This window comes from Aphelocoma coerulescens, chromosome 4 (genome assembly GCF_041296385.1).
Source record: "Aphelocoma coerulescens isolate FSJ_1873_10779 chromosome 4, UR_Acoe_1.0, whole genome shotgun sequence".
In the NCBI taxonomy this organism is placed as follows: Eukaryota; Metazoa; Chordata; class Aves; order Passeriformes; family Corvidae; genus Aphelocoma; species Aphelocoma coerulescens.
The window spans coordinates 27,614,574-27,642,531 of NC_091017.1; the positions used below are offsets into that span (position 1 = coordinate 27,614,574).

General features: G+C 41.7%; 1 protein-coding gene and 1 long non-coding RNA gene across 9 annotated transcripts in view; one reads left to right on the forward strand and one right to left on the reverse strand.

Annotated features, from left to right (window-relative positions):
* BANK1 (B cell scaffold protein with ankyrin repeats 1) overlaps positions 1 to 1,943 on the forward strand; it is a 136,899-nt gene extending 134,956 nt beyond the window's left edge. For 7 of the 8 annotated variants that reach the window (XM_069013251.1, XM_069013253.1, XM_069013258.1 and 4 more), the window contains one exon: positions 1,220 to 1,943. In XM_069013251.1, the coding sequence (XP_068869352.1) occupies positions 1,220 to 1,413 (194 nt within the window). In that variant the 3' untranslated portion in view covers positions 1,414 to 1,943. The remainder of the gene's footprint in view (positions 1 to 1,219) is intronic. The other variant, XM_069013256.1, reaches the window with a different exon arrangement.
* On the reverse strand, positions 1,321 to 27,958 carry LOC138109587 (uncharacterized). The gene is made up of 3 exons (XR_011150626.1): positions 27,703 to 27,958; positions 2,827 to 2,989; positions 1,321 to 1,399 (listed from the first exon to the last, which is right to left on the reverse strand). It is a non-coding gene; the product is annotated as an uncharacterized lncRNA (long non-coding RNA).

The following is a 27,958-nucleotide window of genomic DNA, read 5'->3' on the forward strand; positions in this document are numbered from 1 at the left end:
TGAAGCAATTTATTCCTAAAGACAACTGTAATTTTAAAGGCTTTGTTAGCTAAGTTACTTTGATTCAATTTGCCTCTCCAGCTTTTCTGACTGAGGAGAGTGCAGTGTGTTACTGTTGTAGCATTATTTTTTGGCATTGAAAATGGATTATCTTCAGTGGGGTCTCTTCTGCCACCCTACTCTCATGTAAAGGAAAGGGAAGTTGCTTCTTGCAAGAACTGTGTGTCCATGTCTCATTTCTGGAGCCAACTGCTCACCTGCTCACTGGAATGCAGTGTCCACACCATAAAACCATAGGTACCTGCTCTGCTGCTGCTTATCCTCTGAATCGCTTGTTCAGGCACCCCCCTTCAAAAGTTCTCATAAGAACAAAAAAAAAAAAAGGATCTTATGACATGAGCTGAAAATGAAAAATTAGTGTTCCTTCTTCAAGAGGCAGCTTGACTCCTACATGGGCATTCCTAATGGAGCTGTTTCCTTGGCTGGAGATGAAGTCACTTATACTTAATGAGTAAAAAAGCTTTGAATTTTGAAAGCTCTTATGCTGGAGAAAACTATTACAAAAAGCTGGGTAATATCAGATATGCTTATAAATTCCAGATTGCTAAAGGGAAATGAATCATGCAAGGGGAGAGGGGGAATTACCCCTGGGATCAGAATAGGTGATTTCTGTCACTTTTAGAAAATCATTACGTGGGAGAGAGAAGGTAAATTAGAAGTGGGAGAACTTGCAAATACAATTTATCCAGAACATTCAATAAATTCTGTTTGTGAATTATCCACAGCAACCTCCAAGATTCTCCTCTTCTGCAAAGTGGAGCCTCTTCATAGTTTTCTTGCTCTTGTCTCTCTTCAGATTGGTTCAAAGAAACCACAGGTTTTTTTAAGACTAATTCTGGGGAGATTTTTGAGTGTTTGACTGTTACAAAAAATTGCAGATAAACATTCAAGATCTACCTTTCTATTGCTCATGTTTTGACCCCCCAGAGAGTCGAGTCTTCAACTCCAGTGCAAAGTTCTTAGCTTACTTAGCTAAGAATCACATTTTCCTTACATGAGGTGGGAGGAGGAAAAGGCAATTGATATCCAGCTGGTGGACCTGAAGGAATAGAATGGTTTTGATTCTTTCATATTCATTTTAACAAATACAGTTTGATCTTATTCTAAACAAACTTGACCAGTCTATTGAATAACAGGAATTTTTCATCATTACCTACAGTGAGACTCCTCAGCCAGCTGCACATCAGTTTCCTCTGCTTGGCATCCCACGCGTGTTCCAGATGTGCCCTGACAGCCTCGGGCTCCAGCCCATCCTGCTGCAACACCACTGTGGGGTCATTGCTGCATTTCCAGTGCCTTGGAATCTCTCACCTGGACCAACTCTGGAAGATCAGTACTACTAAAGAAAATTAATAAGATTTCTTGTACAGTCAGCATCAAATTTTACACCTTTTCTTTGCTTTTTCTTTTTCCAAGATGACAGCTGACAATTTCTATAAAGATGCATGCTTTGGTTAATAATTTTTAAAGTCATTTCAGTTTTTCCATTGTGCTTGATAAATTGTTTAAAAGTAGATTTTATGCACAAAAGAGGAAGATTGTAAAAGGTTATGAAGATTACAAAGTGGAAGTAAATAAAATTTAGCTTTTACTGTTGGTTAAAACATTTTTATATTAGCTTTATGTAAAAATTTGTCTTTCCTCGGAATAACTATTTCATCACCAGTTTAAATACTTGTACTCACATCAAAGCTGATTTCTTAAGCCCAACTATGTGAATCAGTACTAATTATCTACTCATGCATTAAAGTGATTACAAGAATTTGGTTTACAGGGAAATTGTGTTTTGTTTAATAAGTTGACTAAGGTAAATTATATCCAGAACAAAACAAAATTACTTTCTATTGCATTAACACAGCAAAAGTAAAGGAATAAATATGGTTAATGGGTATAATGGCCTGCATTCCCAGAGTGTTATTCCACAAAATTTAAGTGAGCATATGATGATACAAGAGTATGCAAGATGAGTTGCCCTATTTCATGCACAAAAACAAGGGAAAAACCTCCTTAATAGAAATACATTTTGCTGCTTAACTGTTAAAGTGACACCCAAATTTGGAAGAGGGGAATGGATTTGAAGTTCAAGCCCTCAAGGCTCATATTATTTTTCCAATCCCAATAAATTATTGTGCCAAGTGAACTTTTAGGAATAAAAATAAGCCAAAAAGCCAATGTTGGGATTTGAAAATAATGACAGAATCTTGAAAGCATGTAGATTTAGAGTAATTAAAAATCTATTTTCTCTTTTAAATGGGTTGATTAAACATTTTCAGGAAATTATTTGTTCTCTGGGGAAAACCTGCACTTCTGTTAGAAACACTCCTGACAAATACTGCAGATGTATTGCTATGAAGTCATAAATATTCAGTAACTGCTGTATGAGTGTGGTAACATAGCTTTGTGTACCATACAAAGCTATTTGAAACACAGCAGAAGCCCTGAAATTTGTAATGCATTCCAGAGCTGGAAATAGAGTCAGTGTCTGTGAACTGAGGGGCATGAGACTGTCAGGCTTTATAGGAGAGAAGCTGGGATGTTTTAAGACTCACCTGCTACACAGAAGTAGCAGTGGGGAGAATTATTTGGAAATCCAAATGACCATAAGCTGTTATATACCCCCTTAAGAGGTCCTTCTTTCTGCCCTCAGAAATATTTATATTCTTACAAACCTAGCTAGTCAGTGTATCCCTGGCAAGCATTCGTGAGGGGTTGACATATAAGTGGAAAAGAGAACATAAAAAATGAAAAGGTTCTTCATGTTGGTACCTGAGGTCTTTTCTGCCATTTGTTGGTTCTGTAGCAGAGGAGATGAAGGGACCTTTCCTGGGAGGAAAGTCCTCCCAAACTTTCAGGCAGGATCCGGGTGCTCTCTGTGCTGCCAAGGGAGAGGCTGTGGCCCAGTGGCTCCTGTGCTCCAGTGAGAGGGCACCTGGGCAATGCAGAGAGTTGTGGTCAATGGTAACAAACTACAGAACTGGAAATTTGCAAGAATAAAGCACAGACATCAAGGAAATAGTGTGGTTTTTCTCAGGGAAAAATAAGTGTAACAATACAGCAACAGTGCCAAACACACAAAGTTGAAGCCTGAGGGTAGCTCCCCTCAGGAAATAGAAGTGCACTCTATGTGCATGCATGTGTGTTTGCATCTCTAATGTGATACTCCACAGTTTCCAGCCCAGGATAGTTTAGGATTACCCATAAGCAACTCCTGTTCTCTGCTTTTGCTGCTTCACCCAAGCCCTGCTCTAGATGGCCCAAGTACGGCAACATTACAGGTTTGGGCAGCCCTGTTTTACAAAAAGCAAAGAGTATTTTCAGTTCCTGCAGCTGAGGCAGCTACTTCTGCCCCATCACAGATGTACGGTCTCAAAAGGATGCCAGATAGCAAGGGAAGATAAGGAAGACATGCAGTGTCACTTCGATGAAGAAGTACTTCTGCTACACCACAGATTTGTTTGTTTTATCACTCTAGTCTCCTCTGACTCTTGATATTATAATGTAGAACACCAAAAACCTAAACCAAACAAAATACACCCTGCCAAAACCCAGATCAACTGTTGCCAGTCTACAAAATCTTCCTGAAAAATTGTGTGTAATCCATAACAGTGCAATTTCTATGGTATTAAATTCCACAATGGCTAAGCAACAAGTTGAAAACAGGGCTGTTGTTCATTTGGGTTTTGTTTACACACACAAAATTCCCACCCACCCATACTTTGAGGCAGCCAGCCAAGGCCCCAGAGGAGAAGTAAAGGGATGGATGTTTTGGGTTTTTTTTTCTTTCTCCAGAGGGAATTTCTTCATCTCGGTGTAGTTAATTATGTTCAAGCTACAAGTAAAATCATTACACTTCTACAAAAATAAGAGCATCTGTTCCCCACCCATCTCATACTCAGTATTCACGATGTTTTCTGCTGCAGGATTTCCATGCATTTCCTCAGGGTGTGCCACTGAACTTCCAACACGTTTCTAAAAAGACATTCTGACACAAAGGAAGTCCTGAAGTTTTGCTAACCAACGTGCTTCACTGACAGGGAACATTGGCAAGGGCCTGTTAGGCAGTGCATGAACAATTAAGTAAATCACAGGAGCCTGAGAGCCTAACAGAGGCAAGATCCCTGTTGTAGGTGCTCTAAAATATTAGCTAAACTAGCTGAAATACTAGTTTCATTGTAAGCTAGGGGATTCAGTAGCCAGCCCATCAGCAATAACACCACTCCACACTTCCAGCTGGCAATATGTATTCCAATGAACTTGAATCAATAATTCATTGAAAAATAAATACTTTTAACAGGGACATCCAAGAGAAAGGAAACAATGCAGAGAGATCCACAGTGACTGCAGTTATCAGCAAGTTTGATCTGCCAGGAGCCTCATTACAGGAGAGGTTTCAGTGAGTCAGCAGTGCTCAAAGATTGTCCACTCCTTGCTGAGGTAACTCACCATTTGGATGTAGCCTGTCATCCATGAGGGGGTGGCATGGCCTTGCTGGATGTTCACCCTATGAAGAAATACTCACAGCATTTCAACACCAGTGTAACATGCAGCAGAGTGAGAATAAATATCAACTCCTACCTTCTTTTATTAAAGAAGCTATGATCCGTGCAGGAATGTAAATGGTGCTGAAGATACATTTCAGTCTTCATAGGAAACATCTCCTGTGATAAGAGCAGGAGCAAAATGACACGAGTTGTCCTGACAGTGCTCGAGGGGGTGTGAATAACAAAGAGGAGGCAGAACCATGCAGACTGACTGCTCATCCCCTTCATTTACTGTAACCAACTTTCTTCCTGACAAACTTCAGAGTCATAATTCAGTAATGCTGAAGTGAGTCATTCCAGAAATAGGCCCCAAGACAAGCCATCAACAAGCAAGGTGGAGGGACATAATCAGCCACTCTAGGCACACTGGGATGCAGTAGCTGAAATTAAGAACTGCATCAAGAGAGCAGGGAAAAGTTTAATGGAGGCAGAAAGTGGTCCCAGGGAAGCAGCAGTCACTTTATGCCAGACTCCTAGTACAAGAAATCAGAAGACATGTACCAGCATCACTGTCAACTCTCAACAGTAATTTCAAAGGCTTGGATCAGCCTCTTCTTCCTGAAAAAAAGCCCCAGGAATAAAGTACCCAGGTCACAGCTCACTTTTGCAAGGACCCTCCATACACACAGACAGTAGGGGTCCAACAGAGGTGAAGAATCCATTGAGGCTGCCCAACACTGTAAAAAATAAACACATGAGCTGCAATTGTTTGCAGATGCAAGTGACATACAGTACTAAAACGTTGACCAGAAAAAGTTTACTGTTACTATCTGTACAGAGAATGTACCTAGCCTGGTAAGAGGGGGAAAAAAAAAAAAAAAAAGTTCATCAATTGTAATGCTAAAATACCTCATTATGAACCTGTAGTTTCAGCCCTGGCAGAAGACAGGCCAAAATATTTCACCCCAGGGCACTAACCTATGAAGCTTGGTTAGGTTACAGCAACTTTTCAGAAAGTAACCATGGATCCAATGCATTTCAGGGCAAGACTCATGGGTCTAACAATTATCTGAGGGACTTTTTCCTAGCATGGATTTGGGTAATTCAGTCACCTTCTCTGGTGCTTGCAAAGCCTTTCTCTACCAGATTAAATGCTGTTGTCAGAAGTCTTTCCATACAAAGATATTTATAGATTTAAAAAAAAAAAAAAAAAAAACACAACAAACCAAACTTAAAGGGAGATCACAAAGCAGACTTGTTAAACTTTGTTGTAGATTTTGAGGTTACCATAAGCACTTCTACCTGCAAGGCATGGGCTGGCACATGCCATTGCTGTTTATTGCACTGCAGGAACACCCACATGGCCTCAGTCTGGAGATGAGGATCCCACAGATCTAATATACAGGGTCCTACAGCTTAGATTTCAGTCACACTCAGAAGACAAGAGCCAGGGACCACAAGGAAGCAGTAAGTAACTGAACATACAGATTATGGCAGGTAACCTCATCCCTCTCAATTTACCATGTTAGTAAGTTTATATGCCCTTTTCTACCCACATCTGATATCTGACTAGACATCAAAATTTAGACAAAAACCTAAACATCAAATCCTAGACAAGCAAATGCCAGCAGCTGCCAGCCACCAAACAGAGCCCACATCAGCTGCCATTCTCCCAAGTCATAGTTCTGGTGAGAAAATTCTGCTCAGTTTTACAGAGGATCTTCCTCTTCTTAATGCATGGAGTGAGTTTTAAGTTGCCTTTATACCATACCTGACTCACCCTAGTTTATGAAGAGGAGGCTAAAATCACACTAACTCCTGTGGGAAAAGTGCCCCAAGTATTTTTATTTCTCAGTATCAGACATCTGTGGTAATTTCAGAAACAAGAGAAAGAAAGAGGTGGCAGCATTCCTCTGGTCTGATAATTTCTTTGCCATTTGAGCATTGTCACATCATTTCTTATTTTCTCCTGCCCACCTAAAACAGGACATTGCAAGATGTGAGCGCACTGTAAAATGAGTTTCAGGAAAAGATACATTATAATACTTCTCAAGCAGGATGATTTATTTTCTGGATACTTTTTGTTACTATTTCCTGCAATGTGAGCTTGAACACTGAACTCAATTGCCACCACACAGTATGTGTTTCCTCAATTTTTATGGGTTTGTTTGTTTTACTCAAGTGTCAGTAACCAGATCTTGCATTCTATTTCTGACTGGTGATCTGAACACAGTTCTTATTTTTTTTACCAGTTTTACATATTAGATGTCAGATTTGGGCCTAATTATATGTGGAGGGCTGTGACCCCTTGGCACAAGAGCCGTCTGCACTCTTTTGGAGGAGATAGGCCTGAGGGCAAAAAGACTCTCCCAGAGATAAGCAACCTTTCCCTGGGTCATGGTGACAAAGTGAACCACCCCCAGCATGCCTTGTTTCTATATGGTAATAGCCTGTACCCAGTTGGCTAATTGGTTTCTACCCCACCCCCTGCCTTTCCCATAAAAAGCCCCTGTTTCTGACCCTGACTAGGGAGCTTTTGTTCCCGGCCATCCCTTCACAGGGGCTGCTGGACAACAAAAGCTGCCTCTGTGGAATAGCCAAACGAGGCTCCCATCTCTCTACCCCCGAGTTCGCCTTGGGTGATTTCACAAAGAGCTGAATCACGAGAGCTGATAGCACTCGTGGCAGAGAAGTTGCTACGCTTGCTGGAATCCCCTGCTGCCCAGGGAGGATTGCCACCGCCCCTGGAAGAGTTGTTCTTTGGAAGGTCGTGGCACACCGGTGCTGACGAGCATCGCACCCCCTGCGACAATTGTATGCATTGCAAGATAAGCAAAACTGCACACTGGAGGCATTTCACCGAGTAAAAACACAAACTGCTTGCAAAATTAAGCTGAGATTGGGATACTAACAGAATCAGCTCTCCAGAGCATGGGTCAGCTTCCCAAAACAGTCTTTTTGAGAAAGCTGCACTTCAGCTGGTGCTTGAAACAGAGTTACTTCCTACAGCCCAGTGCCGTAAAATACAATTCTGCCTTGTAAGGGAGGGTAATATGTAGTACTATTTCACAAAACAAGGTAAGCAAATAATTCTGTGGATCCAAAGCAGGCTCCCTTCCTCCTCCCACGTGGCGCAAGTAGCTTAAGCCCAGCATGAGAAGTGGTGTTTAACCATCACTTGTGCAGGGGTATTCCCTCCAGGTCTACCTTTCCCAGTTCATCCAGAGCAGTGACTGAGCTGTCATTAGTCCCCTCTCAGGATGAGAATTAACCAGATAAAGGCCAAAATTCAGTGACAAATTTCTGATGTTTAAGTGTCAGGAAGATCAGCTTCCCGTTTGCAGCACAGAGCAGCTAATAATTCAGGGGAGACATTTGCCTGTTCCAAGCGTCATGCCCACAACCACAATACTGTCAGTCAGTTTTCCAGGCCTGATGGTCATTACCACTTTGAGATCCTTAATTTCATGGGGTGACTACTCTCTAATTCACTTTTGAACGCAAGATGTCCGGCTTGCACCAAATAACCCAGATTAAGAGTTAAGATTGTAAAAGCTCATAATTTAGAGTGTTTATGACACTGCTGAAGAAAAAGCAGAAATTTAACCTGCACAGCCTCTCTGATCACTGTCCAACTGAAGTCAAAGATAAGTTATAACAAATTCTGTATTATTATATCAAGCGCCACTGCTCCAAGCTAATTTAAATGGTCCCTTTGTGTTTCAACAAAATACTGGAAAAAATTGTAATGGTATTCCTGAGGAAGGACTTGAATTGCATGTGTAAGAATGTGTGCATACTCTGTGACACCAACAACAGGATGAAAAGGAACTGTTTTACCATGGGGAGGAGACTGGTTTAGTTCACTTACAAGTTATTAACTCTAGGGTTACAGAGTAAACCCCAATGAAGAGCACAAGATAACTGTTTTAGCAGGCAGTTGACAGAAGGCATTTGAGATAATGCACCATTTTCCACAGAATACCAAATTTACATAAACTAAAATCAAAGCAAATGAGATTAGATAGGGCTAGAACAAGTTATGCACTACAGGAAAGCATGTGAGTCCCCTAGTACAAAGGAAGTCACACAATAATGTTTGTTTCTCTCCTACTCAACCTCTCTCGAGCACTTAATGCATCTGTAGGAACAGCTGAGCCTAGCACCCCCTCCTCCCTCTATTCCATCCCTTCTTATCTTGCTATATGCCTTGAGGAAGAAAAGCTGATAGATATCCACCCACACACTTCTTACACCTCCCTTCTGCTTGGTTTCCTTCCCAGAAGGCCAAAAAGGACATGCTTTTTCCCCATGGCATGCCAGCCAACCCTTCTGCAGCCACACAGAAGTTTCCTTTTTTATTCTTCCTTAAACTTCTGCAAGCTCGCTACAGCCAAACCACAACATAGCCCAGAGAGAAACCAGCTCAATGGTGGGAAACACTCTTTCTTTTTCTCCCCATGAATAAGTCACAGATAGCATCAAACTGAACAGACTAATGAAACATCCGCATGTCTGTTTTGCTTCACTGACCTAATCTATTTGCTAAACACTTTGGGTTTTAGGATATCAGAAAATCCCATAGTCAGTTGCTTGCTCAGTCTCACACAGCCACACTCTCCTTATCTAGCAGCTTTCCATGGAGCATTAAGTTAAGCAAGACTCCCTGCACTCACCACAGAAGCTGCAGTTTTATATATTCAGGAAATTTAAGTACATTTTTAAGAACACTGGCAACCAGGGCATTTTTCCCATTCCTAAAGGGAGCATAGAAGCAAAAATATATCCAAGACAAAACCACATTGGATTCCAACAGCTGGGGGAGTAAAGACCCTTCCACCCTCTTCTTGCTTGTATACCTCATTGTAAAGAACATATTCAAGTGGTGGGTGAGCTGACTCCAAACCTTCCCTTTCCACCCACAGCTTTCGTGGCGTTTGCCTCTGTTCAATCATTCATTCATACTCCCTCAGCCACTCGCCCACATCTGTCCCTTGCTGACAGCCCAGCTGCACACACACATTCCCAATTACAGTAATGGCTCCTGTGTTCCAGTGCTGACAGAACAAGAGGAGCAGTAGGGAGAGAAGGCTCTGAAAGGCCTCAAGATGGACCTTCCCAGGTTTGCAGCACACACACGTGTTACATGGCAGTGCTCAAGCTCACTCTTGTAAAGCCACTGAAGCAGCCCCCAGGGGACTATTTGCAAGATCAAATTATTGCTGATTTTATATCCAGAGGCAGCACCAGTAACCATCAAACATGGAAAGAGGTGTTTCCAAAGGAACTGAAGGCAACTAAGATGGAAGAGCCTGAACTTGAGGCGCTCAGCCTTAACAGCCATGGAAAAAGCATCTCCCTGTTACAGTCCGTGGGTTGGAGGTAACCCTACTCATCCAGCAGACCCACTGTACAGGAATATTGTGAAAATCCCCACCAGCCTTTCCAGAGACAAAAGCAGCTGCCAGGTTATCTGTGCTCAGCTGCTGCCCACTTTGCCCATGGCCTCACCAGCATCTCACAGAGCACAAGCCTTCCACTGCTGAGCCCAGAGAGCCACACTGAACAGCTCCTCCTAAGGCAGACCCATGCTGATAGCACCTCCACTGCAGCTCCCTGAATGTTATTCAACAGCCCAAATTCATAAGCAAATACAGGCAAAGGGAGAATCACAGAAGGGCTGGGGTTGGAAGGGATCTCTGGAGATCATCTAGCTCAATCCCACTGCTACAGAGGTTCACCCGCAGCAGGTTGCACAGGATCCCTTCCAGGCTGGTTTTAAATATCTCCAGAGGAGATCCCACAAGCTCTCTGGGCAGCCTGTTCCAGTGCTCTGTCAAAGTAAAGTTTTTCCTCATATTCAGATGGAGCTTCCAGTGTCGTCACTGGACACTACTGAAAAGTCTCACCCCATCCTTGAGATATCTGTATGCATTGATAAGGTCCCCTCTGTCTTCTCCAGGCTGAACAAGCCCAGCTCCCTCAGCCTTTCCTCATAAGAGATGCTCCAGTCATGTGATGCTTCAGATTCTAATCAGTCACATGATGCCTCACATCCTAATAGTCATTATTGGAGGAATTCAATACAACAAAAATTTAGGAGAGAAAGCATTCATCTTCTACAGACACCGTTAGAACTGCGACACCCAGGCATATCTGGGCCCACGCTTTTCTGCCTCACGTTTTTCTGGCAGTATTTTCCCCTTTTCCCTCAGGTTTCAAGGCAAGCTTCAAGACAGTACAGTTGTGCCTCACACAGCAAAGAATTCAGCCCACCCAGCAGTGGGCTATAAGAGCGGTCCTGCAAGGAGTATTTCAAGCTCTCAGAGCCCCTCTTGAACCTGAGCATTACTGGCACAACATGATGTATGCAATAGCAAAGGAAAGACATGATAGGGCACAGATAAGGAGCATAATAGCAGGAATGGCATAATTCCCTTACTTTATCTTCATTATCTGGCAGTTCACTCTCTTTTCAGGATGAAACCCACAATCTTATCAGCTGATGTGCTCAGCTGATTGCAGTGACACATGCTACATTAAATTCTCCATCAACCAGAGTGTAATAGCCCCCATTGCTGTAGCAGATTGAAAGTGCCATTTTAAATCTCTTTGATTTTCTCAGTAGATATGGGTTTCTGATGAATCATTATGTCTCTGTGTAGCAGAGGGGATGGGTTACAACCCAGCTAGATAACCAGCAGTGAACACAAAAGATTGTATAGCAACATGATACGCAAAGCATGGAAGAATAACGATCAAATGAAGGCTTTCAACCCTGAAGGGATTACACCAAGTTTCTAAATTATACAGAGCATTAAATAAGTGTGCCTATTTTAAATGTGGTGACTACCTGCTAGGACTGTATTGCAACCTTTACTCTCACTTTTAAAGAAATGAGGAGGGAAGAGAAGGATGATGCTGTTGCTGTTCAAGCCCCAGCTGAGACTTGGGCAGCAGGTTGCGTTATCTGAGCACAGCAGCTACTGCATGTAGCTGAAGTCTATACTGGGATTGCAAGAGGCCACCTGGACTCTTTTTGGGGGGGAGGGGGGGCACAGCCAGTGTGGCTGCCACCACACTGCCACAGGTGCATGCATAGAACAACTTGGAAGATTTTTGTCCTTGGGAGTAGTGCTCTCACAAGGACTGAGATGCTAAGCGCAGAAACTCACCCCAAATCCAAGCACTGCACTTGAAGCCCAGTGGGCACATCTGCCCTCTAACTTGAGTGCTTTGGCATCACAGAAGCAACTCAGGCCCTCTCAGGCACTGAACTCTGGCTGTACTGCAGGAAGGACTAAACACTCACTTGTAAGGAATTAGGAATGCAACACCTACAAGCTCAGTTCTGAGAAGCTGACCATCATCAGGCCTACAGTCATTTGGAAATCCAACCCTCTCAGGTCTCTTCAGCAATCAGCTGTTTTAAACTTCTAAAAGGCATAAAGCTGCTCAAATAGAAAGCCTGCACTTGCAAGGCTAAGACTTAAGAGCATTACAGCATATGCCAGATGTCTTGCCAAGGACAGAGAATACCAGAAAGCCTGAAGCAAAAATTAAAAGCTTCATTTTATGGTTATTCTACCTTAAATTGTTTACTTGCTGCTGAAACGTGTGGCAACTTTTCAGCTGAACAGCTGACTGTGTTGCAAGGATCACAGAATAAGCTGAGGTGGAAGGGACCCACAAGGATCATCAAGTCCAGCTCCTGGCCCTGCATAGGACCATCCCCAAGAGTCACACCCTGTGCCTGAGAGCACTGTCCAAACCCTTACTGAACTCTTTCAGGCTCAGTGCTGTGACCACTGCCCTGGGGAGCCTGTTCCAGTGCCCAACCACCCTCTGGGTGAAAAACCTTTTTCTCATATCCAACCTAAACCTCCCCTGACACAGCTTCAGGCCATTCCCTCAGGTCCCATCACTGGTCACCACAGAGAACAGATCATTGTCTGCCCCTCCATTTCCCCTTGTGAGAATGTTGAAGACCACAAGGAGGTCTACCCTCAGTCTCCTCCAGGCTGAAGAGGTCAAGCAACCTCAGCTACTCCTCATAAGGTTTCCCCTCCAGATGCTGCACCAGTGGCCCTTCTTTGGATGCTCTTTAATAGTTTAATATCTTTTTTTATATTGTGGCACTCAAAATTACACACAATATTTAAAATGAGGCCACCTCAGTGCAGAGCAGACTGGGACAATCCCCTCTCTTGCCTGGCTGGTGATGCTGTGCCTGAGGCATCCCAGGACACAGGTGGCCCTCCTGGCTGAATGGGTGAATTCTTATTACCCACATCCACTGTGGGCCTCCTGGAGTTTAATTTTTCACTGCAAAAGACATCTAGCAAATATAAGATATTTCTGAGCAGCAGCAGGGGAAGTTAGTAATGGGGAGAGCACTCTTCAGATGGTTTAAGATATTTAAATAAATGAGGCTTAAAAGCCATTCATTTTGAAACTACCCTTGCCAGTGATTAACATATTGTAACAACTCAACCTGGCGTTAATCTCTATGGGCAGACAAAGAAACATTAACCTAGACTGTTTGTTCATAATTTTTAAACTGAAATTTCATAAGATACTTTGGGATTCAGTAACCTCTAGAGGACCCCTGTGAATTAATTTTTTTTTTTCAAATATCCACAACCTAAGGAGAGAGGGCTTTAAATTAGTACCTTGCATTAGATGAAATGGCTTCTCATTGTATTCACTGCAAAATGTGAATTAGCAGAGAAACATCAGCAGCTGTTCTAGAAAATTATTTTATAATAAATCATATTGTCAGAAACACCCTTTGCTTTCTCTCCCCTACCTTCACACAACTGCATTGTAGTAAAACCAGCAGAGCCTTGCCCCATCAGAGGAGCCTGTGCCTTTGAAGGCCACGATAATGAATGTATCAGGATAATTCAGACATACACAAGGTTCAGGCTGGAGCTTAGGAGGAGAGGAGGAAGGAGGGAGTTTGAAAGTCAGGGAGTTTTAAAGCACAAATATGTGAGGAAGTGGAGTGCTTCAGCAGTGGGAGCAAACAACAGATGACGCAAGAAGTTCTCCCAGTCTTAAGGGCAGTAAACTAAAGCCCCAAAATACTTTTTATAAAGAAAAGGAGAAGGCTTAACTCAGCAGATATAACTGCACTTGTCAGTCCCAATACTAGATGTGAAAGCATAATTTATGATTAACATTTCAGCTGATACATTCTTTGTTAGCCTCAGTATTCATCCAGATAATGTATCTGCTCAACATTCTTTTGTAATTTTGGCAAATTGGTTTTGATCAATGGCATTCTTGCTAATAGCCCACTTCTTAATTGGCACCACAGCACAGCTTCAGCTTCTTGTCAGGCTTGGGATGGAGAGCCCCTTCAGCTACAGCTCTTGTAAAAAGTGCTTGCAATGCCTGTCTTGAAAGCCAAGTGAGAAGTCGCTGCTTGTCCAGGTCCCATCTGCAGAGAGTGTGGCTAACACACACAGAACTCAGCGTCCCATAAACATGGGCAGAACTAGCTGAGCTATTTGGGGCAGCCTAGGAGTGCTGATTCCAGAGACCCAGCGAGCTTAGCTAACTTCTGACCAGCACCGAGATGTGACGTGCTGATAAACCAAGTCACACAGTCAGCCTGGAAGAAAGATGCTGACAAGCTCCAGGACTAAAGTGACAAGGCAACAAAATGCCAGGCTGAGTTCATGCTCTGAAATCAAGTGCATTTTTGTTTCCAATCTGAGTAAACCATACCTTCTCCAGGAGCTTGGATGAGAAATACTCGGCAATCACTTTAAGTAGATCAATGAGAGGGGTCTGCCGAATCTGCAATTCTTGCTAAAGCATCAACAGAAATCTTACACTGAAGTAAGAAAATGATGGAGGATAAAGCTGAAAACACATTGTTATTTATAGAAAGAAAAAACAATTAGTTGTTTCTTCTTTGGACAACATGGTTGAAACCACCCCCACAAACAGAGCCTTCAAAATCTGTTGTTCTTTGCCATGTCTTTCATGTGCAAATAACTTGCACGATGGGCAGCTGTGAAAGACTGGGAAGGGTTTGCTACTCCTAAAATTAGAAAGTCAAGTAAAAAAGAATAACACCAGAATACATCTAAAGATACAGAAAGTATTAACTTGACATGCCTATCACCTATAACTTCAAAATACAAAGAGTGAACCCAAAAGGCAAGCTTGATGGAAAGCAAATACATATAAATTAGTCACTGCCAGTGTTGCTAAAAATATGGCTGATGCCAGGAATTCATCAATTTGAAGGCATATTTGACATGCATACACAGTAGGAATTACACATTCATAAACACCTCAGGACATGCCTCAGCCAGTGGACTTGGGGGAAAAAAGTCATCTCTAATGAATGCTTACACCTATTTGCATCACCGTTCTTAGATTCCTGTCTACTCTTTAGACCAGCCATAGGATCAGCCTATGGTTATCACCCCACCTCACAGGATGCTAATCCCCAGCTATCAGTAGGAAAAAGCCACTTATGTCAGCAACAGGGGCTGCTGTACTCTCCTCTCATTTTAGTCTGGGACCAGATGTATACAAGCAAACAACTATGAGGAAGGAATCCCAAATCTTGTTTAAATTCAACTACAGGATTATTTATGACATACATCGTGTTTCAGCCTGATTTCTTAAAGATAGGGGAAACAGCGTTTTTTATATTAAAGTAGAATTAGAAAGAAAGGGAAAAATAATGAAAGAAGAAAGGAACAAATGAACACTACAAGTCCTGGTACCAAATGCAAGCATTCAGACGCTCTTTTGAAATCCATTGGAAGGTCAGGATAACAGGAGTCTTTGTAACCAGGGATCAGCACTGGGAGAGGCATCTTAAAAACAGCAGGAGCTTAAGCTCTCCTCCTGCCCCTGCTGAATTAGCAAAAGGAAGCCAGCACTGCGGTGGCAGTGATTCACAGAGGGCTCCAGGATGCCCTGCTCCACCCTTTGGAAAGAATGGACTAGCCACTCAACAATAATCAAAGCAACTTTAAGGAAGCCAAAGAAAAGGCATAGCAGAACAGCACAAGCAGATCCCATTCAAAATAAGTGCAGATTTGCAAGGCCACCTGCCCATTACACTGGATGCTTTATTGGTCAGAATATGCCTACATTGGAATTTCTTTGCCATTTAATTTTATGGGTCATGCCCCAGAAGGAAACAGAATCAGAAAATTATTGCGATGAAACAAATTAATTACAAGTTACAAGGAGTACCTGTTAAGCATTAAGGTTTTTGTTTCTTTGGATTTCATGCATTTGTTGAGCAATGCACTCACACTCAGCCCCCCTACCTATTCTCCAGCATTATAAGACCTTGTGAGGCTGTACTCATGCCACATCTCCCTTAGAGCTACCCAAGTTTGGAAAAGGAGTAAAAAAATCCCATAGTTGTGGTTGACAGACGTTCTTTTTGTTTTGACATGCTTCATCTAGATCCCTCTTCCTTCCACTAAAACAAAAGGAAACTCTGTATTGTTTTCACCTCAAGAATAAAAGACAGATCCAAATAGCTGTTCTTTATGAAAAAAACTGTAGTTTTCCTCCCTTTCAACTGCCATTAGAGCTTTACTAAGATTTCGGGTATTTAATGGTCACACTTACAGATACATACACAAGGAGTTGACTGATATTCTAAATAATCCATTACACATAGCATAGCACCAGGTTTGTGTCATTTATTGCTATAGGGAGGCATCAGAGAAATTCATTGTCTTACTCTACATCTCCAAATCATGCCTGCTCTGCCAAGAGACCAACAAAATCCTCAACAGGAAGTGAGGACAGATTAGTAAATCTTAACCTGTTTATAATAGAGAATCTGGCTGCTTGTGTACCAAAAATGCTACACTGCTTGTGTAAAAGTGCTTTCAGTAAGACTTGATGTGATTCATACCCATTTTAGCACCCTTTGACAAGAGGTTTTTTTGTTGTTTTTTTTTTTTTTTAATTATGCAATATATATACAAAAAGTGCAGCTCTGCTCATACCATTTTTTCATGTAAAAGTATTTAACTATCCCATCCCCAAATTCTTCACTTTTTGTTTCTTTCATTGCCAACTAGATTAGTCCTGGCATACCTGCAAGCTCTTATTTTTCATTTACCCAATGTTATACTTATAATTCACGTGTTACAGCAGCACAATATTGCAAACATGTCTTCCCTTTTAAAGGGTCTGTTAAGCACCAGCCAGTGCACACATGGAAGTATCTGACTGGAGCCTTAATACCAATTGTCCCCATCTTACACTTTGAATATTCATTTGTAGTTGTGCAGACTGGCATAAAATGTGGCTGTTTTTCTTTAATTTTACTGTTGTATATGAACAGTAAGGTATTGCTCTTTTTTACTTTTTTAAAGAAGATGACAAGTTGGAGACATCTGCCTAATTACAATGGTAATTACGTATTTCAGCATAGGGACAAGACCATAAGGACATGGTCCTACCTAATTTTATCTGGTTTAGAGGTTGCTTTTTTACCTAAGCAAGTGACTAAAATCTCAGCATCATCCTGCAAGTGACGTAAGTACTCGATCCAAAACCAGTCATTGACACCATGGAGTGTTACTACTGGGATCAGACTCCACCAGACAGAGCTGTACTTCCAGATCATGACTCTCAGTGCCTAAAGCAGTTTACAAGGGAGAGGGGAAGTGTTATCTCTGCATTCACACAGCTGCCTTCAGGGAAAGGTAACATGAGAACACAGCATTTATTTACATTAACCAGAAGATAGACTATGTCTGCAAATGTAGATGCAAACTCTCACAGTGCATTACAAGTTTCATTGGTTAGAGGCTTAATTCCATTTTCAATACATATTTAATTTTGCTACAAGTTGTCTTATTTTCTTTCACCTCACAGTAAGAAGTAAGATTACAGCAGGTTTAAAATCAAGCACGCTTGATGTCCCATCAGGAGAATTTTCAAACTCTCCATGTTGGAAGAATAACTGATAGCAAATTTTGTTCAATATCAAAATCCCTGTCTGGAAAACAGAAAGATGCCTGTACTGTATGAATATGCCTCACTTGTTTGAGATTACAGCCTGCAGACCAGAGTGCAAGCTATCTCTCTTTTAGATTCACAGCCCCTCAGCCAAAGCCACGGCACTAGCTGTGTGCCAGCTTTTACCCAGCAGTAGCTGAGGAACAAGTGATCTTTCATTTGCCAAGCAGTAAAACCCACACAGAATAATTACTGAGCAACAGCCAACGTGCTGTAAATCAAAAGTTGTTGCAGAGCCACCCTCTCAGAGGCAGCAAATTTTCTGGTTTTGTATCAGAGATCTGGACTAGTCTGAATTTGGAGGAGACCACATGATGGTACAAGCATGGGTCTTGAAGAATATGCCTACTTGCTAGGCACCCTGGGTGGATAGGAAGTTGAAATGAATGGTCTTAAATCATATTAAATCCCACTGCTCTTAGTGGCTCCCAGGCATTTAAGAACAATGTTGAGTTCTTGAGCAAAGAAATTTTCCCTTCTCCCCTTAGGGTTTTCCAAGCCTGTCTGCGCTAGTGATAACAGAAGCCACTGGAAAAGGCTAGGAAATGGCTGGGAAGAGGATGCTACAAGAGAAGGCAGCTTCCAGACAAGTCTTCTTTTCCAGGATGTTCACTTCCATGGGAGCTTATCACTAAGGCCGCTGAAAACAAAAGTATCCCACTAGACTGCAGACTAGGACCCTGCTATCCACACAGCTCTGCTGCAAGGTTCTCAAGGAATAAACCTTATTGCACAATCTACTCTAAGCAACATGAGCCACAGCATCCAGTATCCTTTCAAAAAGTTTGGCCATCCAGTAAAAGACAGTGCTTTGAAAAAGTAACTAAACTCACATGGAAGGCCCCAATGAGAAATGGGAAGAAAATTGGTCATGTGAGAAAATAACCAATTCCCCAGCAGCAGGTCACTTGGGATAGGTTCAGCAGGTTTGCTCATTCCTGTGCACACCCATCCCAGGAAAGAGCGTGGGCCTGGCTGGGGTAACACTCCTCCCCAGCCCTCCCCACACAGCCAAGTACAAGTTATGGGATGCAGCAAATTACAACTGGCTTTTAACAAGGACTTGTTAAGAGTCCCCATGCCAAACTTTCTTATCAAGAAATATGCTCTACTTGATAAATTATTGTGTTCAGACTACTTAGAAATCAGAGAGGTGGATTAAGAGGTACTTCATAGTTACAATTTAAAGAGATCCTATCACCACAGGGTCTGAGTCATGCCAGGCAGGCATAGCAAGGTGGTCAAAATGCCTAAATGTCTCTGATATGAGCCACACAGAGGCCACTGCTGCCATAAAAAGCCGTATTAGTTTGTACAACAGCCTCTATGTAAAGCTATAAAAGATGGAAGACTACTGCCTGCCAGAAGTTTTCCATCACCTCTTCCACAGCCTATGTACTCTGATCTGTACAACAGAACTTCTCCATCTTAATAGCTGTAAAGGAAGTAAACCCATAACTGATACTAAAGTCTTCAACAACTCCATTATATTTTTACAGGGAATGGCTTCACTTTGGTGTTAAAAAACTACCTGTGACTGAAAAATGCCACTGTTTGCAGATAAACCAGTGTTATTTTTCAGAGACAAATTAACCTCCAGTCTAATGAAACCGAATTCACTGACTCTGCTCTTCAGTGAGCCAAATTATTCCAAAAATTCATCTGCCTGTAACGAGCACTGACTAATGCCCTCTCAGTACAAAACAGAAGCTAACTTGCAGCAGATGTTACTTTAAAATCTCTTCTAATTTTGGCCAGCTCAGGACTACTCAGATCAATGCACAGCATGTGCAGGCTCAGAGTGCTGATATGCTCAGCCCTTTCTACATTTTCAGCTTGGTATCACACACACACACGTGGCTCACGTTCACTCTGGAATATTTATCCATTAAAATAATAAAGAGCATTTCTCCTTGCATTTATTATTTAATTGGCCAAATTTCTACAAGCATATGAAAAAACGTTGATAGAACACTCCAGATTTAAATAAAATTAATCAAAATGGTTTGGGGTCCCTTAATCAGGATATACAACTATTTGCACAGTTAGTTTTGCTTTTAAGAGCAATTGTTCCATATTTCTCTTAAGAGTAATAAATTACAAGGTTCTTTCCTTGCCTTTGCAATCCAATTTCTTATTTTATCTCTTGACTTTTATTCTCTCTCCCACATGTTCCTCCCTTAATTATAACTTCAAACATTAGAGGAAAAAAACTGTCACAATGAATCAGATGGTTAGTCCATGAGGTGTGATATTCTATTTAATACTGATGTCAGACTGGCAGATCACTTGGAAACAACACTGCACTGCAAGCCAGCTGAAGAGAAATTCACGTAAGCTTTTTCAACAGTCAGTTCCTTTAGCTGATTCCATGGTGGATTTAACCAATGCAAACCAAAGGAAAGCCAAAGAGACGGCCTGCAGCAGTTGCAGCACTTGGGTTTCAAACAGGTGTCATTTCTTATAGAAAAGTCACAGCAACTGGGTCTGCAGATCATGTCCATACACAAAATTCAGCTTCCTACCAAGGCAAGGTACTTCCCCTATAGCATACTATTCTGTATGCTCAGGAAGAAAAATAATTACATTTACGTATTTGTCCCAGCAGAAAATGCTCATCCCTTGAGAATCACATTTACACTATCTTTTCAACTATCTGCTTTTCAAGCAACAATGTCTCCTAACATTTCAGGGGTGTGAGAAGTTAAGCAACAGAGTTAGGGTAACCTAAAGGTCAGCAAGTTCTGCCTGAAGTCAGAAGTAGTGCCAGGTTTGATTTAATCCTAGGCTGAAAAAGCTCCCCAGTTCCAAGTGTGCAGGCTTTGAGTTTGAGTAACTCTGGCCAGAAACTTCAGTTCAAATCTATTTCAGTGTTATCCAGTGTCAGTAGCTTCCCCAAAAGATTCAAGGAGCTAGACTTTTCAGATTGGTCCCTCGTGTGTTTCATGAAGGAGCAAGTGTAGAACTGCAGCCTGTCTAATTGGCTCTACAGTAACTCTCCCTTCAGTTTCTGACTTCATGCAAACTGGGTATTCCATATGTTTTTTGAAAGGTAAACGCACATGTGAGAAACCTGAAGTGAATAAGACATAAGAGAACAAAGAGGCAGATAAGAATTCCCACAGAGATTCAGTCAAGACAAATATTGAGTCTCACAGTTCACAATTCGGCAACCTCTTCTAAATATCCTGTCGGATATTCAGCGTGATCTTTCGGAAAGGTTTTACATAAATTAGGCCTTAGTGCAGCATCAGGGAAAGCATCTGCAATCAGCAAGATGCTTCCACTCACCTCCATGACAGCAAAATGAATTTTGAATAAGCCTTATTGTTTATCATTCAGATACACACTGTTTACTTATTTAGAAGACTCTTCTCTCCTTCCTGCCTTGGTAGGTACTCAGCAGTCGCTGTGCTCCTTTAATACAGCTGGAATATTTGAAGCATGAATCAGAAGGTAATACTGCACACAGTGTTTTGTTAGGTATTTTATGATAGATTACACTCATTAAACCTGTGATTACTATTTGTATTTATTGTGTTCCAAGGAAGGATTACACAACCAGTCTTACAGACCTGCTAGAAGGCTTAATTGCATATTTCCTGTGTTTGCACCAGAAATTAAAAGGCAGAAAGTTACATTCTTTAGGCAAAATTAAAGTTTGCCCACACATACATAATTTTTTTCTAGTTGCTGGATTTCCCCATACTTTATTATAGAGTCCTGACATATAAAAGGCTTTATTTCTATACTCTAAATGATGCTTCAGGGATTAGAAAAGGAGAAATAAATGCAATTGCACAAAAGCTTAAAATTATTCACAGCAGTAATAGTCACTGGTAGTGGTACCTTTACTTATTTGAGTTGTCTTTTTTCATTTACTGATAGACTTGAGATCAAAATCCAGCTGGGTATTTCTACTAAGTTTTGGAAGTGTTGCAAGGAATTATTTGGCTCCAATAAAAGAAAAAATAAACCAGCTTGTTATCATGTGAAAAACTTAAAGGTAAGGCAGGATGGGGGCTAGAGAAAATATATTATAAAAAAAACCCCACCAAACCTTTTCTTCAGCAGCTAACAATTTGTCTTTTACATGTCAGGAAGATTCAGGCATTGTCAGATTTCATCCTTTTGAAGGTTGGTGCTATTTATTCAGCACTTCAAAGGGATTTTGACTTTCAGTCTCCAACTGTGATCTCTCAGATAACTGGAAGAAAACCACTTCAGATTTGCAACAGATTTTAAGCTTTTCTCCCTAGCATTGGGATCTTTTTATGTCATATGAGAAGCATGGAAATGACCCCACTAGACAGACAGGGACCTATAAGACTCCACTGAAGGGAGCTCTTCAGCAAGAACACTTGTAACACCATCATTTTTCCGGGATCAACTAATACAGCCCTAAAGCCATCCTCCAAGGAAACAACAGAGGGATGTTTCTAGGAAACATACATGAGCAACACCAAACCCAAGTCTTCAAAACAAACTGTGCAGTATGTATGCACTGAACATCTGCAGCCTACCAAATCAGAAGTATTTTTCCTGACATATATCTAGCCATTGTTTTAATCACTGGCAAATTCCCTGTCAAAGCTGGTGTGAATTATGACAACGAATCCATTTCCAGTTATTTCCAAAGGGTATTTTTCAAGAGGGTATTAACAGGAACTCATCATACATGTGAAGATAATTAATGTATTTTTCTGTATGTGGCTTCCTTTTGAAGGGAGGGAGATAGTCACAAAAGGAGGAATCTGACAAGAGAAAAATGAAAGCTGCCTTTATGTGATAGCCTTATGGAGACAGCAGTCCAACAAGAAGGATAAAGACCACTGGTCTCATCTCACAAAATCCCTCTGCCTCAGTTTATGAAACACACACTAATGACTAAGAGTTGGGGTGATGCAATTGAGAGCGTTACTCTACTCCAATACAGGCAGTATTTCTTGGAGGGATCCTGCACAAAACCTCAGAGCTGCTTTGAGCCCAAGGTGGATTTAAGTCAGGCGAGGAGCTCTCTCTCCCATCAGCCCATAATTATGCACAGTTTCATAATCAATGTTACTTTTCTGTAAAAAAAAACACCTCATACGGAAACCCAAAATGCACAAACATTACAGACGTGAACCAGGTATTTCAGTGGCAATTCTCCCATGAAATCATCAGCTGAGTTGCCAGCAGCACTAAAGGCAATGAAAACACAGCAGCTATTACAAAAGCAGCAACTGATCTGTAACACAGACAAGCATTATTCTTTGTTTGCCACAAAGATGAGAAAATTGCAGAGAAAATGGAGTTTGAAGCTAGGAAACAAGTTTCTCCAGCTGCTATATCAGTCAGCAAGATCAGAAAGGCTTCACTCAGAGTTGATAATAGCTCTTTTCTTCTAGACATTCCTTGGAAACCACTACTAAATGGCCAACTGTGGGAGGAAAAAGAAATTCATTATATTGTTCATTATTTCCTATATTATTGAGCTAGAGGATGTCTCATGAGCAAGGAATTTTTACCTCTATAGAATCCATCCAAGTTTTTCAAGACCATGCTGAGAGTTCTATTTCTAAGTTTGCCACCATAAGCAAAGTTTACATTTCCTTTCTTTCCTTCTTGCTACTGAGTTAAAGGGAACACTAAGACAGGACTTGCCTTTAAAAACATCCCTTGATTTTTGTGAAGAATGTGTGTGCGATCCCGTCCAGCCGCAGCTTTGGGAAAGACACCTCAAACAGAAGAAATCTCCAAGATGCTCCAGTAGTTTCTCTTTCCATACCACAAATAAAAGCTTTGAGAGCTTCAGCTGGCACAAAGAACTCACAGTACTTGCAGTACTGTTTCCTGACACAAATATTCCCATGGCGGATGAAGTTTTTTTAATCTTAATTTCAGTCAAAAAGTATGTCATTCAGTTTGAAGAGTAAACAGGGTAAGAATGGCACTGCTGACTTAACCAAAACGTTTTGCACCAACATTGAGATCAAACAGTTCCCACAAAGGGAACAGACTAATAAATAGTCAAAACCCCCCAGTTTGTTTTACCAAAGGGGAAAATGACATTAGAAGCTCAAGGATACACACATGTAAAGTTACAGTACATAAGTCTTCAACAAGAGACTCGCCATTCCAATTTCCTCTGCTCCTATTTATTTTGCAAATGTTCAGTAGAGCTCTGGAAGAATTTTTAATAGGAAAAAGAAAGGGAGGTTGCAGTATTTATTTTTTCAGGCTTAAGTACAACATTTATGTAATAGGGCTAGGCTTGAACATATCCTCAATCCTTTCTGTAGGAAAGCACAGTTGCACCCTGCTGCTAAGGCAGGACAGAGGAGTTGTCATTTCTTACCAGAAGACAGCCTCAGCAACCACCAGCAAACTGGCAATCTAACTAGCTCTGCTTTAAGCCTTCAGACTCCAAACTGTTTCTCCAACTTGCTGCCCCCAAAATCACCTGCTGTCGGCTTTAAACAACTTTGAGCTCTCAGCTGGAAGCAATATGGTCAAATGTCATCTGCTCTATTTCAGTCCAGGCTGCCTGTTCAGGTCCTTTATCACAAATATCCCAGTGCACACATCTTTGCTGGGATCTGAGCTTTCTGGTTTATTCTGCAGCTCACCCATTCCTGCCCTATCTGCTGCTGTGTGACTCAGCAATCCTTTCCCCCACACCTGCAATCCCTCTCTAGCATTTAGTCCCGTGGCTCAGTACTCAGAAACTGCTCTGACCCACAGCCCACACAGGCAGGTTCTGTTGCCAAGGGCCTGGATAGCCCAATTATCCCAGTCTGCAGGCACCAACAGCCACTCTTGGAGACTGGACTTCCAACTTTTTTTAAAAGAACACAACCAAGGTCTGATCTACTCTATGAAAAGGAAGTGTTCAAGGAAGCCAACAGAAAGTGCCATAGAGAATATGCCCTACATAATCTTATAAGACTTACAGGAATTACATTGATCCCAGCCTTCAAGCTAAGTCTTTGTATTTTTGATAAAAGGAGATTTTTAACTTGGCTGGATTCAGCTGTGAAATATATGGTCTTGCTAAAAAGGAACATTAGCTCATTTACCCTGACCATGACATGAACAAAATCATCAATCTGGACTTGGATTTAGACAGGACATCCTTCCAATTTTGCAAAGCCAGTTAGGACTCCTGCATTTGTCTATTCAGGTTAAGAGAAGTTCTATGTTCTTTATCTCTTCTTTGAAAGAATAAAAAGAACTTAAAAATTCAGCCTACGCTAAGCAGTTTACTTTCATGACTAGATAAATGCCACCCTGTCATCTTGGATCTTAGTGTCTGGAGCAGAGAAGACACTTCTAGTTAGTTTGCCAGACAAATTAATTTTAATAGCAGCAGTCAGCCATGCTAAATCCTACTCCTGGGGGAAAGACCCGGCTGCAACTGCTCACCAAAGTAGCAAACACTGAGTTCTGACTTTCAGAACTGTACCACATCTGTGGAGGGGAATTTCCTGTCTGGGGTAGCTAGGGAGAGCTGTAAGAAGTCAGGTTTATGAATTTCAACACGGGTTTTTGATCCCAACTAGTAGAAACACAGAAGGGCTAAACGATGAGAGTACTCAGTAACCTTTATAGTACCTTTCCTTACCCCTCACCCCCTTGTTCCTGCTGGCTTCCAGCATATTGCACATTGTTTTGCCATTCCCAAGTCTATACACAGAGGGCTCAAAATTTTATCTCTTTTTTAATAACCTGAGAAACTTCGCTGAAACTTTCCTGCCAAGAAGACAAGAAGCAAAGCAGTTTTGCCTCCAAGGTTTGGAGCACTTTGGATTGATTTGTGTATTTTTTGAAGAACAGACAGCAAGTAGCTCTGCTGCCACTCTTATGAGTCACAAACTGCCTCCCCAGGAGCTCGCCTCAGCATTGTCAGGCCTGGGGTCAAAAGCAGATCTGAGGCAAGTTGACACTGACATGCTTTTATTTCTGTGGCAATAGCAGAGTGGCAACTTGATCTCACTCAAGATGGCTATTCATTTTCTAAGTGTTTTGTAAATATTAACAGTTTGCAATGCTCTAAACTGACACACAAGATGGACCATTATTCCATTACTGCCATTTCAGGGAGCCAGAGAAAATTAAGGGAGACGACAGACTTAAGTGTTCTACACAAAACCTCAGCAGTGCCTGAACTCAGACCCAGCTTGTAAACCTCATACTGCCTTTGTCTGAAAGTCAGCAAATGTGCAGGTGGGATCACATGCCATCACACGGACTCACCAGTGTGATTTGGGGACTATTGTAGTCAAGTTTTTATTGACTCATACCTCATTTAACCAGATACTGGCTGCATTACCACATGAACACAGTCAGCCTTGTTACAGGCACATGCTGCTGCAGACCTGGGAAACTTGGGCATCCCTGTACTATGTCCCCCAGGCTTCCATTAAGGAATTACTACAAACCAAGCTGAATGTTTCTTTATCTGCAGGGTCAGCAAGTCACAGGGTCCTACTCCTCTTTGATGTCTTATGTTCCAGAGGTGAAAAGAGAAAATATTTGAAATCTTTAAATATTACACATGATTTTCTGCATTATGGCTACTATAACATACACATATTTATGAATTTTGCTCATACCACTCCTGGAGTGTAGGAAATTTTCAGCTTACAGATCAAAACCACAGAGAGCTAACAACAGTTCTTGCTTCTCCCATCTTAAATACAGTATCTTCCTTACTATTCATTCTTTTTGTTAATTAGTTTTCAGTGATTTGCTGCACACCCCCCCCCCCCCCAACAGCAAACAGAGAGGAAGTGATAAAAGTTTTTTCCTAAATCTCTCTCCAGGAAATTACATTCACATCCATTAAAGTTAAGCAAATACACTAACATTTTAAAGGGATTCAACTGTTTAAGCTGGCAGGCACCCTTGAATGTCCCCAGACTCCAGTGGTTTCATTCCCCACAGTAAAAACTCAGCAACTCAAAGGTGTCACCCTCATGGCAGAATCACAGAATCAACCAGGTGGAAAAGACCTCCAAGATCAAGTCCAACTCTTGACCAATCACCACCATGTCAACTAGACCATAGCACTAAGTGCCACATCCAGTCATTTCTTGAACATCTCCAGGGATGGCGACTCTACCATCCTCCTGGGCAGTCCATTCCAATGTTTAACAACCCTTTCTGTGATGAAATTCCTTCTGATGTCCAGCATGAGCCTCCTCTAGCATAGCTTGAGACTATGTCGTTTCATCCTGCCACTGGCAGCCAATCAACCTAGCCTGTCCAGATCCCTCTGCAGCATTGAAACAAATAAAACAAAAAAACCAACAAAACCCAAAACAATCTGGACACCTAACAGGACATAAAACACATAAAAGAAAAAATAATGACATCTTCATAAAGCTTTGTTATGCTCAAATTAAAGCAACCAAATACTCATTAACAGTTCTCAAAAATCACAGTTCATGCACTCTTAAAAATAACAAGCCCCAAGACAGAACAAAGATAGGAAATTATAAGCTAAAACAAATTGCTTTTAATTAGCCCAGACAGAGGAGCATGGCAACCCCACTATTTCACTAACCCCATTCCTGAGACAGCTCCAGCAGCAGGCATGTTGTGTTACAGCCTGCCTACTCTGCTGAGCAACCCTCTGGCATTAGCACAGCCGTGGCAAGCAGAGCAACACATTTGGATTCAGGTACTCAACCTCATCTTGGATTCAGCTGTACCAATACACAGCTGAACATGTGGACCTGGAGAAATACAAGTGACCTGCAGCTACTTCCCCTGCCATAATTTTTATGGTGCTCACAAATTATACCCCACAGCAATCACAAAACTTCCAGCTCTTTTTGCAACAGAGCAATGTTGTATAAAGGCTTTGTTTCAGGATTCCCCAGAAGCACTACATGCAGCAGCTACTACTCTATTACACTTGCTCCTGGAGAAACCTGCCACTAGTCCCTTTGCCTTGTGCTTCCCTTGGGTTTTCCACATGCTGGGCTGGAGCACAGCTCTCTAGCCAGCATCCTCAGCATTTCAGAAAAGCAGCAGCACCCAGTGCAGGTTCAAAAAAGCAAACAATCACAACACAGCTCCACACCAACCACAGTGGCAGAGGCTCTCCAGGTTCCCTACGTCACTGTTTCCAGCAACGCCACCTTCTTACCTCCTCCTCAGCTCAAATCTACACAGGAGTCTAAAGCAGTTCAACCTCCCCTCCAAGGTCTTCTACTGTGATGCAGATTCCAGTCACTTTCTTTTCAAAGCCAGGTGTCCTGTTTCCTCAAAAGCTTTCAGGTAGCAAAGTCTCTCTTTGGCTCACGTTTAATCCCAACAGAAGCATGAGTGGCAGTGAGATGCCAGTAAAGCCCAGGATGAACCATCTGTTCTATTATAAACATCCTTAAGAGTGCTTCTTTAAT